Raw genomic sequence first — 12,591 nt, 5'->3', positions numbered from 1 at the left:
CCTGCCTGGTTGCAAATGGTGGAGTCAGAGCGTCCGTACTAAGATTAACTTCCCAGGCAGTGAGATTGTGACCTGTGCATGGCAGGGTGCCAGGGTGCTGGTGATGGCCGAGCAGAAGAAGGATGGTGTGTGTCTGGAGCACGGCCAGTGCTGGAGTTGGGAGAGCTGGATAGGGAACAACAAGGTAGAGCAAAAGTGGGAATGCAGGCCCTATTTGCCCGTACCGGAGCTCCTTGACCCCTCTCACCGCACAATCCTGACCTAAGAGTTGCCTTCAGGAAGCCTGAAAGTTGCTACAGACCCTGCTGAAAGTTTCTGCTCCTGTTGCTTTGTTCAATTAGTTCCCATCTTGCACACACCTGCTGATCAATGGGGCTTGAAACCAGACACGGGGAACAGAGCTCACCTGGGCACTTCCAGACACTGCAGGGCTGCTTCACACTATTTCCTCCAAGTTCTTCTCAACCCTCTGCTCTGCATCCTGCCATATGTGCTCACTGGAAATATGAGGAGTTAAACATTGAACGGTACCCATGGCAACGCAACGTGGCTCATCCGTGGAGCACCTGTATGGTTTTAGCAGTGTCAATGGGGCCCCACAGCTGAAGCAAAAGCCCAATAGGAATGACAGCTCCAAATCCTTCCAGATACAGCTGAGTTCCAATCCTGCCACTCAACCACTGCTGCTACCTGATGGACTCGATGCAAGCCGTGAGGTGGCTGCTGCTTCCTCTGCCCGCAGTGTAATTGACCTGAGGGCCAGAAGGGACTCTCAAATGCTTCCTCGAGATTGGGGCGGGCAGCAGGCAGGCTCCCTTGGGAAACATGCTTTTTGCGCTGGCAGGGAGGGAATTAAAATACCCAGATGGCACCCATGCGGCATTTGAACTGAGTCTTCTCCTGGCACTGACACATTCTTGACCCAGAAATCCTGGAATGTCTCCATCCCAGCATGCAGAAGAAGCCTCCAGGAGGGAAGGGGCATGGCACAAGGCAGGAAATGAACAGGCAGGGTTGGGGAAAACAAGCACCCAGCCCATGTCATTAGCTGGGATATTTTCGACCACCATGAGCACCTTAGAAAATTGCCACTTCTGTGGAAGCTGCGTCTGGGCCTGGGGCAGGTCAGGGCCACTATGAAAGCCAGAGCAGCTCCTCGCTCTGTCATCCACTTCTCTCGCCTCCTTCTCCTTGGGAACCAGGTGAGTCTGAAGCCCTTGCCTCCTGTCCTTCCATTTTCTGGTCATGCAGATTCCTGCTCCTCCCTCCTCTGCTGGCTTGCGGTGCTGCTTATCATGGGAGGGGGGAGATGGGCAAATTTCTCTGACAACCTGTATTGGGGTCTTGTGTGAAGAGGCTTTTCTTTGAAGAAATAGGCAGCAGCCTCTCTGGGGCTGGTGACGCTTTGCAAAACAATCTCTGGAGGAGGCCAAGAAAGCCTTTGGACACACTGGCAACATTCTACCTCCCAAGTCAGCAGATCCATTTGACCCCTTTGCAGTGGTGTGATGGATTGGGGGCAATCTGCTCCTCACACGTCTGCGTGCTCTGACTCCTCTCTGCTCTCTGTCCAGGTTCTCCTCCAGCCCCAAGCCATGTCCTGCTGCAACCCGTGCCAGCCCTGCGGCCCGTGCCCGCTGGCCAGCAGCTGCAATGAGTGCTGTGTCCGACAGTGCCAGAGCTCCACCATCGCCATCCAGCCCTCCGCAGTGGTGGTGACCCTGCCCGGACCCATCCTCAGCTCCTTCCCTCAGAACACCGCCGTGGGCTCCTCCACCTCCGCTGCTGTGGGCAGCATCCTCAGCTCTAACGGAGTGCCCATCTCCTCCGGGGGCCTTGACCTCTCCTGCATCACCAGCGGCTACTGTGGCACCAGATGTCGGCCCTGCTAAATCTGCTCTGGTGATAGCCCAGATGAGGACCTCCAGGAATCCAGACCTCTATTCTGACCTAAGGACAGAGCTCCTGGCCAACGCTGAGCCTCCAGTGCTGCCCTTGCTAAGGAGAGCAACTGGGGATCTCTGAAAACATGGCCACAGTTTGACTTCCCAGCCTTCCTCTCTCTCTCATCTCTTCCTTGTCTTCTGTTCTTCTGGGCTACAAGATCCTCAAAGCCATCACAGGGGATCTGCTGACCCCTCTCCCTCCATGTATCAGCAGATGTGTGCCCTGCAGGATCTACGCTGTGGCCAATGGGCATAGACTTTTGAGAGCTGCTAGTGCTCTCCCTGCTCTGGCTGCCACCTCTTCTTGGAGTGACCTCACTGCCCCTTCAGAGTCATTAAAGCTTTCTGCATTCCAGCCTCTGCCTCCACACAATACTTTTTTGTGTGTCCTTTTCTCTTCTTGTCAGAGAAAAGAAAACAACACTTGGTCTGGGGTGGTGGGAGGAAATTTGGTGGCATATGTGGTCCTTTGATCATTCCCAGAGGAAGGGGAGAGTGGGACGCTTGACAATGAATCACTTACTGTCCTTCTGTTTTGGAGCTGTGGCAACAAATATCAGATTTGTTAAATCAGCCGGCAATGTCCCTGGAGAAGGACCTCCTAAGGCGCTCATCAGAGCGTGATGCTGTACAGGAGAAAGAGCTTTGAAGCACTGTCTTTAGATCTTTGACCCGTTTATTCCTTCTTCCACAGCCTTCTCTCTCTCTCTTTCCTTTCCTTTTGGCTTGTCCCTGTGCCTCAGACAAGCTGAGTCTTCTCCCCCAGCACAGCTCCCTCCAGAGCAAGAGGAACCACTTTGAATGCTTCTGGGGCCCCTGACCTGCCAGGTTCTCCTGCAGCACTGGGATTCTCCCATGAAGGCAGCACGAGCTGGGCTCACCCTCCGAGGCCAAGGGGAATCTTTCTGGGCAGAGGAACAGCAAAGAATGCACTGATGCTCACCGGCTGATGTCCTTCTCAGCCCTAAGGGACAGGAGGAGGCCCACAGTCAGTGTGTCCTGCCTTCCCGTTAGTCCAGGAAGGAGAGAGGGTCCGTTGCTCACCCATTAGTTCCCCCGCACTGTAATTTCTTTCTCCCTGGGTGGCTTTCAAGGGCATCCAGAGAGGAAAGGACAACACAGAGCCCGTGACTGGGGTGCAGCAGAGATTAATTACTGTAACGAAGAGATTAAGATGTCCCTAAGGAGAGGCCAGAGTGGAAGGATTGTCATGGTCACCCAGGAGTCAGTGCCCAACAGAGAGAGGGTCAGGCAGGTCCCCCCTAAGCAGGCTCAGGGCCCAGGTGAGCGGATGTTCACAGATGAGTCTCTGGGTGCTGGGATGAGAGGCCTTGTGATTTCTGGGACAAGGATGAGTCGGTGTGGGCAGAAGACACAGACTGAGGGCTGGAAGGATCTGGTGGAGTCAGGTGCTGACAGTCTGGGGCACTGCGGTGAGTTCTTCTCTTCTGATCCTTGGACAGGAAGGACCCCGGCTGCTGCCAGCCCTGCCAGCCTTCCCTTGGCCTCCAAGGGCTCCTGGGAGAATGTGCCCTGTCCTCCTCTTTCCTTCCCTCATGGCTTACCCTAAGAGGGGTGGCTGTTGTTTCCACAGGCAGGTGGGCTGCACTTCAAGGTGTCAACTTTCTTAACCCCTAAGCTGCCTTCAGGAGGAAGATGTCAACCTCCTTGGCCTTTTCTTCCTCTCTCTGTATGATCCCTTAGACTCCTCCAGCAATGCTGCCTGGGAATCGGTCCTGCTTCAGCCGTCCTGTCCCTGCTTCAGCAGAGAAGATCCTCAGTCCCATCTCTTGCAGGTAGTGGCAGAGACTGACTCAGTGTCAGTTCCCCATTGTCTCAGGGACACAGATGGGGCCACAGCACTCAGGTCTCACCGAGGAGAGACTCAAACACAGGCTAACTCTTTTCATGCAGCCTCTCCAGGCAGCCTTTGATGCACTGAGCTGCTTCCCAGGGTCGTCACTCCTGAATAGTGTAAGAGCTTTGAGGTTTCAGTCTTCTGCTGGCTCTGTGGGGACAGGAGAGACTGGCTCTTGTCCAGAGTGAGGAGCTATTAAGAAAGGAGCGAGCGCCTGGAGATACTGGCAGGGCAACAGTAGTAAACTCTAAAGCTGGAGCCAATAACACCAAAAAACAGCACAAACACAGCATGAGATGTTGCCAGCATCACATGCCATCTCCAAAGCAGTGAAATTCTCCACTGGCTCTGCATTGGAAATCTTTTGTTTCAAAACAATCTTCCTGGGAAAAGGGTTTGGCATTTGCCAGATGACGCCCGTCATCAGAGGAAGCTGGTGGTCTGTGGCTTGGGTGGGCATATTCTTTGCTGGGAAAAAAAATCAGATGGATGGCCAAGCCCAGAGAATTGTAGTGAACAGAACTCAAACCAGTTGACAGTCACTCACATGTGGTGTCCCCGGGGGTGAGTGTTGGGGTCGGTCTTATTTAATAGCTTTCTCAATGATCTGCATGAGGGGATTGAGGGCTCCCTCAGTCAATTTGCAGATGTCACCAAACCGGGCAGGAGTTTAGTGTATGCTCTAGCAGATAGGAAGGCTCTGCACTTGAGTCACAACAAGCCCATCAAATGATCCAGGCTTGGTGAAGAGTGGCTGGAAATGTGCCATCAGAAAAGGAGCTGAGGGTGCTGGTTAACAGTGGCTGAACATGATTCAGCATTGGCCCAGGTGGCCCAGATGTCCAACAGCAGTGCTCAGTACTGGTGAGGCCACACCTTGAATCCTGGGTTTGGTTTTCAGGGTCCTCACAAGATGAAAGACACTGAGGGGCTGGAGCACAGCCAGAGAAGGGGAATGGAGTCAGGATGCCTCTGGAGCACAGGGGTTGTGGGAGCAGCTAAGAGACCAAGGTCTTTTTAGGCCAGAGAGGAGAAGGCTGAGATGAGACCTCATCACTCTCTGCACCTCCTGGAAAGGAGGTTGTGATGAGATGGGTGCTGCTCTCTTCTTCCGATAGCAAGCAACAAGAGAAGAGAAAATGGTCTCAAGTTGTTCCAGGGGAGGATTATTAGACTGGCGATGAGGAAAGACAACATCACCAAAAGGGTTCTCAAGCATGGGAACGGACTACACAGGGTAGGGTCCTCATCCTTGGAAGTATTCAAAAGACGTCTAGCCAGGACACTTTGGGACATGGTTTAGTAGGCATGGTGAGCTCAAGTTGAAAGTTAGACTGCATGAGCTTAAGGATCTTTTCCAACCTTAATGATTCTATCATTTCCTAAGAGCCAGGGGGTCTGCTGACATCATCCATTGCCTTCCCCCAGCCATGGGATCCTCCCTCAAGGGCAGCAGTGCTTGGGCGCCCCATTCACAGAACCTGCTCCAGGGCCAAGCACTCCAGGCTTATCTGTCAAGAGGTGCTGTAAGGCTGGAAGGACTGGTGGCCCTTGGCTCAGGAGTAACCAGGAACAATTTTGCCAGCTCTAAGGGACAGGGAGAAAAGGACAACTCGGTGCTCTGAGTCCTGGCCTCTCCTTCTTTGCAGAATGAGGAAGGCTCCCTGTTGCACCCCACACGATCCTGTACGGAAAGCCACCTGTAAATCTGAGTAGATGGGAAGAGTTTCCCCAGAAGGAAGGAAGACTCAGAGACCCAGGCATGGATGCAGCAAAACTTTAATGAGTCTAAAGAAGAAGAGGAGTTGGCTCACAGGGAGCACCACGGGTACACACAAAGATGCAGTGGAGCTCCTGTGGAGTGTCCGTCTGCCTGACCTGCAGAGGGATAGAAGCCAACAGGTCACAACTAGGCTGGCACTGGGACAAGGCAAAAGCAGAGGAAAGAGAGGAGAGTGGAGAAGAAACCAATGGCCTAAAGCTCTAAACACAATGCCCCTAAGCTCTATCTTGTGTCCAGTCCTTTAGGTTCCTCTCCAGAGACGCTGCCGGCAGATTTAGCAGGGCCGACATCTGGTGCCACAGTAGCCGCTGGTGATGCAGGAGAGGTCAAGGCCCCCGGAGGAGATGGGCACTCCGTTAGAGCTGAGGATGCTGCCAACAGCAGCGGAGGTGGAGGAGCCCACGGCGGTGTTCTGAGGGAAGGAGCTGAGGATGGGTCCAGGCAGGGTCACCACAACAGGAGAGGGCTCGATGACCACAACGGAGTCCTGGCACTGTCGGACACAGCACTCATTGCAGCTGCTGGCCAGCGGGCACGGGCCACAGGGCTGGCAGGGCTGGCATGGGTTGCAGCAGGACATGGCTTGGGGCTGGAGGTGCACCTGCGAGAGAAGAAAGGGAGCATGGGGACATCTGAGCAGCCGCAATGAACCCAATCCAGGGGGAGGCAAGACACCTCCTGGCCCAGCAGACCCTGCCCAGCTCAAATCCCAGCAGACACCTCATCCAAGTCCCAGCCCCTCTCTGGGCAAGACCTGCTCTGCCCTTCCCCCTCCCAGGAGAACCAGCTCGAGGACAGACCTGGCCTTGAAGGAGGAGGAGAAGTGGCTTCACACTCACCTGGTTGCCAAGGAAAGGTGGTGAGAGGAGTGGATGAGAGAGCAGGGAGCTGGGCTGCCTTTTATAGTGCTCCTGCCCTGCCTCAGGCACAGAGCCTCCCTCTGGGCAAGGGACAATTTTCTGACAAGCTCCAGTCAAATGCAAAGCATCCCAGCTAATGGCATGGGCTGTGTCCTGGTTTCCTGCCCTGCTGCCTTCTCATTTCCTGCCTGATGCCCTGTGCTTTCCCACATGAGGGCTTTTGTACGTGCCGGGATGAGAAGCCCGACGAAAGGCAGATCTTGCCAAACTAACCTGATCACCTTCTATGACAAAATCACTCAACTACTGGATGGGGGAAAGGCTGTGGATGTAGTCTTCTTGGACTTCAGTAAAGCCTTTGACACAGTTTCTCACAGCATTCTGCTGCAGAAACTGTCAGCCTCTGGCCTGGACAGGCGCACACTCTCCTGGGTTGAAAACTGGTTGGATGGCCCAGAGAGTGGTGGTCAATGGAGTTAACTCCAGCTGGAGGCCAGTCGCAAGTGGGGTTCCTCAGGGCTCAGTACTGGGTCCAGCTCTGTTCAATGTCTTTACCAATGACCTGGATGAAGGCATCGAGTGCACCCTCAGCAAGTTTGCAGATGACACTAAGCTGGGAGGAAGTGTCGACCTGCTGGAGGGTAGGGAGGCTCTGCAAAGGGACCTGAACAGGCTGGACTGCTGGGCCGAGACCAATGGCAGGAGGTTTAACAAGGCCAAACATTGGGTCCTGCACTTGGGGCACAACAACCTTGTGCAGCTACAGACTGGGGGAAGAATGGCTGGAGAGCTGCACGGAAGAGAAGGACCTGGGGGTGCTGGTTGACAGCCGACAGAACATGAGCCAGCAGTGTGCCCAGGTGGCCAAGAAGGCCAACAGCATCTTGGCTTGGATCAGAAATGGGGTCACCAGCAGGTCCAGTGAGGTTATTCTCCCTCTGTACTCGGCACTGGTGAGACCGCACCTCGAATACTGTGTTCAGTTCTGGACCCCTCACCACAAGAAGGATGTTGAGGCTCTGGAGCGTGTCCAGAGAAGAGCAACGAAGCTGGTGAAGGGGCTGGAGAACAAGTCTTACGAGGAGCGGCTGAGAGAGCTGGGGTTGTTTAGCCTGGAGAAGAGGAGGCTGAGGGGAGACCTTATTGCTCTCTACAACTACCTGAAAGGAGGTTGTGGAGAGGAGGGAGCTGGCCTCTTCTCCCGAGTGACAGGGGACAGGACTAGAGGGAATGGCCTCAAGCTCCGTCCGGGAGGTTCAGGTTGGATATCAGAAAAAAATTCTTCACAGTAAGAGTCATTGGGTACTGGAACAGCTGCCCAGGGAGGTGGTCGAGTCGCCTTCCCTGGAGGTGTTTAAGGAACGGGTGGATGAAGTGCTGAGGGACATGGTTTAGGGAGTGTTAGGAATGGTTGGACTCAATGATCCAATGGGTCCTTTTCAACCTTGTGATTCTGTGATTCTGTGATTTCTGGGACAGAAACACCTAAGTATGGGCAGAAGGCTCCGCTTTGCTGCTGGTGGCATCCCGTGCAGGCAGCTGATGGATGCCTGGGTCATTGCTGTGGGCTTGGTTGTGACAAAGTTGTCAGGAAAATGGGCACCGTTCCTGTGTTTCTCTTTGGATGCCCAAGGAATCCCACATGACAAAGAATCACTGCACGTAGAATCACAGAGTTCTCCGAGATGAAAGGGACATTTACCGGTCATCTGGTCCAAGTCCCCTGCAGAAGCAGGAACGTCTTTTTCTCAGTCGCGTTTCTCAGATCCCCATGCAACCTGCCCTTGAATGTTTCCAGGGATGGGCCCTCTGCTGCCTCCCTGGGACACCTGCCTTTCACCACCTTCGTTGCAAAAATTTCTTTCCGGTCTAAATCTCCTCTCCTTTAGTTTAACGTCATTGCTCCTTGTCCTGTGATAACAGGCCTTGCTGTGAAGCCTGTCCCCATCTTTCCTGGAGGCCCCTTTGAAGGAAGGCCCCACAGACAGGCCCCATCCTTTTCTCTTGCTCCCCCCTTCTGTCTGTGAGAAGAAGAAGAAATGACTGGACAGGAACCTCATGTTGCCCCTGGACAACAACCGCAAACAACAGCACCTGCTGGGCCCCCCAGATGGAAAGCACCTGGGCAGACATGGAGCTGGGCTTCCAGGCCGGCACCCAGTTGATCACGAGCAAGCAATGTGCCGTTGTTGCAAAGAAGACCGGAGTATCCTGGTCTCTATTAAGCAAAGCATTGGCAGCAGCTCGGGGGATGTAATCTGTCCTCTTCCTTCAGCACTGCTGAGGTCAGGCCTGGAGGACTGTGCCTGGTGCCCGCTTCCCCAGTACGAGACAGACATGACCATTCTGAAGAGCGAAGGGCCACAGGGCTGATGAAGGGAGCAGAGCATCTCACATATGAGAAAAGGCAGAGAGAGCCGCTACTTGTCTTGCTGCCATGTGTGGTGGTGTGGAGCCCTCGTGGACTGCAGGGCCCACATGTAGAGGTGACCGTGTGTCTGACCTGCACTCCACCCTCCAAACCACTCTCCCATCCTGCCCTGCCTGGGGCTAAAGGAACTAAGGACGCTACATCCTCCCTGCTGCTTTTCACATCCCAGCCATGCTAAGGCTGGCCTGCAGGGACACAGAACTGAATGACAAGGGGATGTTCCTTGATGTGGGGTTGTTATCTATGAGCTGGTTCATCCTCATGCTCACCTCCTACATCAGCATGATTTCTGCCATCCTGAAGATCTGTGCCCTGCACAGACATTGTCCTACTCCACTTTCCCTGCCCAACACAGACTGATGAACATTTATTAGGTACCCGTACCTGACTCCAGGTTCCCAGCGCACCCTGTACAGCATGGCTGCTCTCTTCTACCGGCTTATGGCATCTTAGGAGATATGATGAAACCCCTCATGTACACATTGAGGAACAACGGGATGGCAGTTGTCCTCACCAGCCTGCCTGGTTGCAAATGGTGGAGTCAGAGCGTCCGTACTAAGATTAACTTCCCCAGGCAGTGAGATTGTGACCTGTGCATGTCAGGGTGCCAGGGTGCTGGTGATGGCCGAGCAGAAGAAGGATGGTGTGTGTCTGGAGCACGGCCAGTGCTGGAGTTGGGAGAGCTGGATAGGGAACAACAAGGTAGAGCAAAAGTGGGAATGCAGGCCCTATTTGCCCCTACCGGAGCTCCTTGACCCCTCTCACCGCACAATCCTGACCTAAGAGTTGCCTTCAGGAAGCCTGAAAGTTGCTACAGACCCTGCTGAAAGTTTCTGCTCCTGTTGCTTTGTTCAATTAGTTCCCATCTTGCACACACCTGCTGATCAATGGGGCTTGAAACCAGACACGGGGAACAGAGCTCACCTGGGCACTTCCAGACACTGCAGGGCTGCTTCACACTATTTCCTCCAAGTTCTTCTCAACCCTCTGCTCTGCATCCTGCCATATGTGCTCACTGGAAATATGAGGAGTTAAACATTGAACGGTACCCATGGCAACGCAACGTGGCTCATCCGTGGAGCACCTGTATGGTTTTAGCAGTGTCAATGGGGCCCCACAGCTGAAGCAAAAGCCCAATAGGAATGACAGCTCCAAATCCTTCCAGATACAGCTGAGTTCCAATCCTGCCGCTCAACCACTGCTGCTACCTGATGGACTCGATGCAAGCCGTGAGGTGGCTGCTGCTTCCTCTGCCCGCAGTGTAATTGACCTGAGGGCCAGAAGGGACTCTCAAATGCTTCCTCGAGATTGGGGAGGGCAGCAGGCAGGCTCCCTTGGGAAACATGCTTTTTGCGCTGGCAGGGAGGGAATTAAAATACCCAGATGGCACCCATGCGGCATTTGAACTGAGTCTTCTCCTGGCACTGACACATTCCTGACCCAGAAATCCTGGAACGTCTCCATCCCAGCATGCAGAAGAAGCCTCCAGGAGGAAAGGGGCATGGCACAAGGCAGGAAATGAACAGGCAGGGTTGGGGAAAACAAGCACCCAGCCCATGTCATTAGCTGGGATATTTTCCGACCACCATGAGCACCTTAGAAAATTGCCACTTCCGTGGAAGCTGCGTCTGGGCCTGGGGCAGGTCAGGGCCACCATAAAAGCCAGAGCAGCTCCTCGCTCTCTCATTCACTTCTCTCGCCTCCTTCTCCTTGGGAACCAGGTGAGTCTGAAGCCCTTGCCTCCTGTCCTTCTATTTTCTGGTCATGCAGGTTCCTGCTCCTCCCTCCTCTGCTGGGTTGCGGTGCTGCTTATCATGGGAGGGGGGGAGATGGGCAAATTTCTCTGACAACCTGTATTGGGGTCTTGTGTGAAGAGGCTTTTCTTTGAAGAAATAGGCAGCAGCCTCTCTGGGGCTGGTGACGCTTTGCAAAACAATCTCTGGAGGAGGCCAAGAAAGCCTTTGGACACACTGGCAACATTCTACCTCCCAAGTCAGCAGATCCATTTGACCCCTTTGCAGTGGTGTGATGGATTGGGGGCAATCTGCTCCTCACACGTCTGCGTGCTCTGACTCCTCTCTGCTCTCTGTCCAGGTTCTCCTCCAGCCCCAAGCCATGTCCTGCTGCAACCCGTGCCAGCCCTGCCAGCCCTGCGGCCCGTGCCCGCTGGCCAGCAGCTGCAACGAGTGCTGTGTCCGACAGTGCCAGAGCTCCACCATCGCCATCCAGCCCTCCGCAGTGGTGGTGACCCTGCCCGGACCCATCCTCAGCTCCTTCCCTCAGAACACCGCCGTGGGCTCCTCCACCTCTGCTGCTGTTGGCAGCATCCTCAGCTCTAACGGAGTGCCCATCTCCTCCGGGGGCCTTGACCTCTCCTGCATCACCAGCGGCTACTGTGGCACCAGATGTCGGCCCTGCTAAATCTGCTGGAAATAAACCTGCAGAAGAACCTCCTAAAGCCTCAGAACATGGTGGTGGACAGAAGACCTTTGAGGCATTGTGTTTAGAGCTTTGAGCCACTTTCTTCCACTCTCCTCTGTCTCTTTCCTTTGCTGTTGCTTATTAAAGCCGTGCTGCATCCAAGATTGGGCTTCTCAGTCCTCCTTTATTCTCCGTCAGCTGTTACAGTCTCTTCGGGGGGAAAAGGGGCTTTTTGGAGAGAATTGGGTGGAAAGCCACAGAGGAGCCTTGCTCAGTCCCCAAGGAACGAGAGGACAGGACTCACTGCACTGGGTTGTATTTTTCTGCCATGAATCTTGGAGATGGCCCATGGCCATCAGTCCTTCCAGTCTCACTTCAGCTCTTCCGAGATGGGCCTGGAGTTCTTGGCCCTGGAGCATATTGTGTTCATGGGCAGCCCAACAACTGCCGCCCTAAAACAGTGGAGCCCCTGTCGTTGGGAGGCCACTGGATGATGTTGTCAGCCCCTCTGGCTTTTTGGAAATCATAGGACCATAAAGGTTCAAGCAAACCTCGAGCATCAGCAACTCTTCCCATCAGTCCCACCCCATCATATCTGCAAAGCCATGTCCTTCAATGCCACCGTCACGCGTTCTTTCAACACTTCCACATATTCAGACTCAACCACTGAGTGAGTCAACCTTCACCTTCTTTCAGTCAAGCAATCTTTCCTCCCACCCAGTCTAAATCTCCCCTGGGCACACTGGAGGTCGTTTCCTCAAGTCCTATGTCTTGTCAATTGGGAGGAGAGACCAACATACACCTCACTACAATCTCCTTTCACGCCTTGGAGATAGTGACGAGGTCTCCCGTCAGGCTCCTCTTCTCCAGACTAAACGGCCCCAGGTCTCTCAGACGCTATTAGAACTCCAGGGCTCCAGATCCTTCCCCACCTCTGTTCCCCTTCTGTGGACATGAACTGCAGCCCCTCAATGTCTTTTGTGAAGTGAAGGGTCCAAACACTGAACACAAGATTTGAGGTTTGGCCTCCTCATCAGTGCCGAGCACAGGGGGACGATCCATGCCTTGCTTCTGCTGGACACACCACCGCTGATCTAAGCCAGGATGCTGTTGGACTTCGGACTTCTTGGCCACCTGGGCCACTGCTGGATCATGTCCAACCACTGTTGACCAGCAAGCCCAGGGCCTTTTCCTCCAACCAGCTTTCCAGCCACTCTTGCCCAAGCCTGGAGTGTTGCATGGGGCTGTTCTGACCCAAGTGCAAGACCCAGCACTTGGCATTGTTGAACCTC

General features: G+C 54.2%; 3 protein-coding genes across 3 annotated transcripts; 2 read left to right on the top strand and 1 right to left on the bottom strand.

Moving 5' to 3' along the window:
• The first annotated feature begins 1,172 nt into the window (after positions 1-1,172).
• LOC128854563 (feather keratin Cos1-2-like) lies at positions 1,173-2,301 on the top strand. The gene is made up of 2 exons (XM_054088535.1): positions 1,173-1,202; positions 1,575-2,301. The coding sequence occupies exon 2, from the start codon at positions 1,596-1,598 to the stop codon at positions 1,890-1,892; it is 297 nt and encodes a 98-aa protein (XP_053944510.1). The 5' UTR covers positions 1,173-1,202; positions 1,575-1,595; the 3' UTR covers positions 1,893-2,301.
• A 3,266-nt stretch (positions 2,302-5,567) lies between these two features.
• On the bottom strand, positions 5,568-6,520 carry LOC128854552 (feather keratin Cos1-1/Cos1-3/Cos2-1). The gene is made up of 2 exons (XM_054088467.1): positions 6,427-6,520; positions 5,568-6,188 (listed from the first exon to the last, which is right to left on the bottom strand). The coding sequence occupies exon 2, from the start codon at positions 6,165-6,167 to the stop codon at positions 5,862-5,864; it is 306 nt and encodes a 101-aa protein (XP_053944442.1). The 5' UTR covers positions 6,168-6,188; positions 6,427-6,520; the 3' UTR covers positions 5,568-5,861.
• Positions 6,521-10,419: 3,899 nt separating this feature from the next.
• LOC128854558 (feather keratin Cos1-2-like) lies at positions 10,420-11,461 on the top strand. The gene is made up of 2 exons (XM_054088481.1): positions 10,420-10,599; positions 10,973-11,461. The coding sequence occupies exons 1-2, from the start codon at positions 10,435-10,437 to the stop codon at positions 11,297-11,299; spliced, it is 492 nt and encodes a 163-aa protein (XP_053944456.1). The 5' UTR covers positions 10,420-10,434; the 3' UTR covers positions 11,300-11,461.
• Positions 11,462-12,591: the final 1,130 nt, after the last annotated feature.

This window comes from Cuculus canorus, chromosome 25 (genome assembly GCF_017976375.1).
Source record: "Cuculus canorus isolate bCucCan1 chromosome 25, bCucCan1.pri, whole genome shotgun sequence".
NCBI classification, from domain to species: Eukaryota; Metazoa; Chordata; class Aves; order Cuculiformes; family Cuculidae; genus Cuculus; species Cuculus canorus.
This window is presented reverse-complemented; position numbering and strand designations above follow the sequence as displayed.

Excerpts from the sequence above, each read along its gene's own strand:
- LOC128854552 (XM_054088467.1), bottom strand. The coding sequence starts at position 6,167 with ATGTCCTGCTGCAACCCATGCCAGCCCTGCCAGCCCTGTGGCCCGTGC.
- LOC128854558 (XM_054088481.1), top strand. The coding sequence starts at position 10,435 with ATGTCATTAGCTGGGATATTTTCCGACCACCATGAGCACCTTAGAAAA. Across the intron at positions 10,600-10,972 it reads TCCTTCTCCTTGGGAACCAG|GTTCTCCTCCAGCCCCAAGC; the intron begins GTGAGTCTGAAG and ends CTCTCTGTCCAG.
- LOC128854563 (XM_054088535.1), top strand. The coding sequence starts at position 1,596 with ATGTCCTGCTGCAACCCGTGCCAGCCCTGCGGCCCGTGCCCGCTGGCC.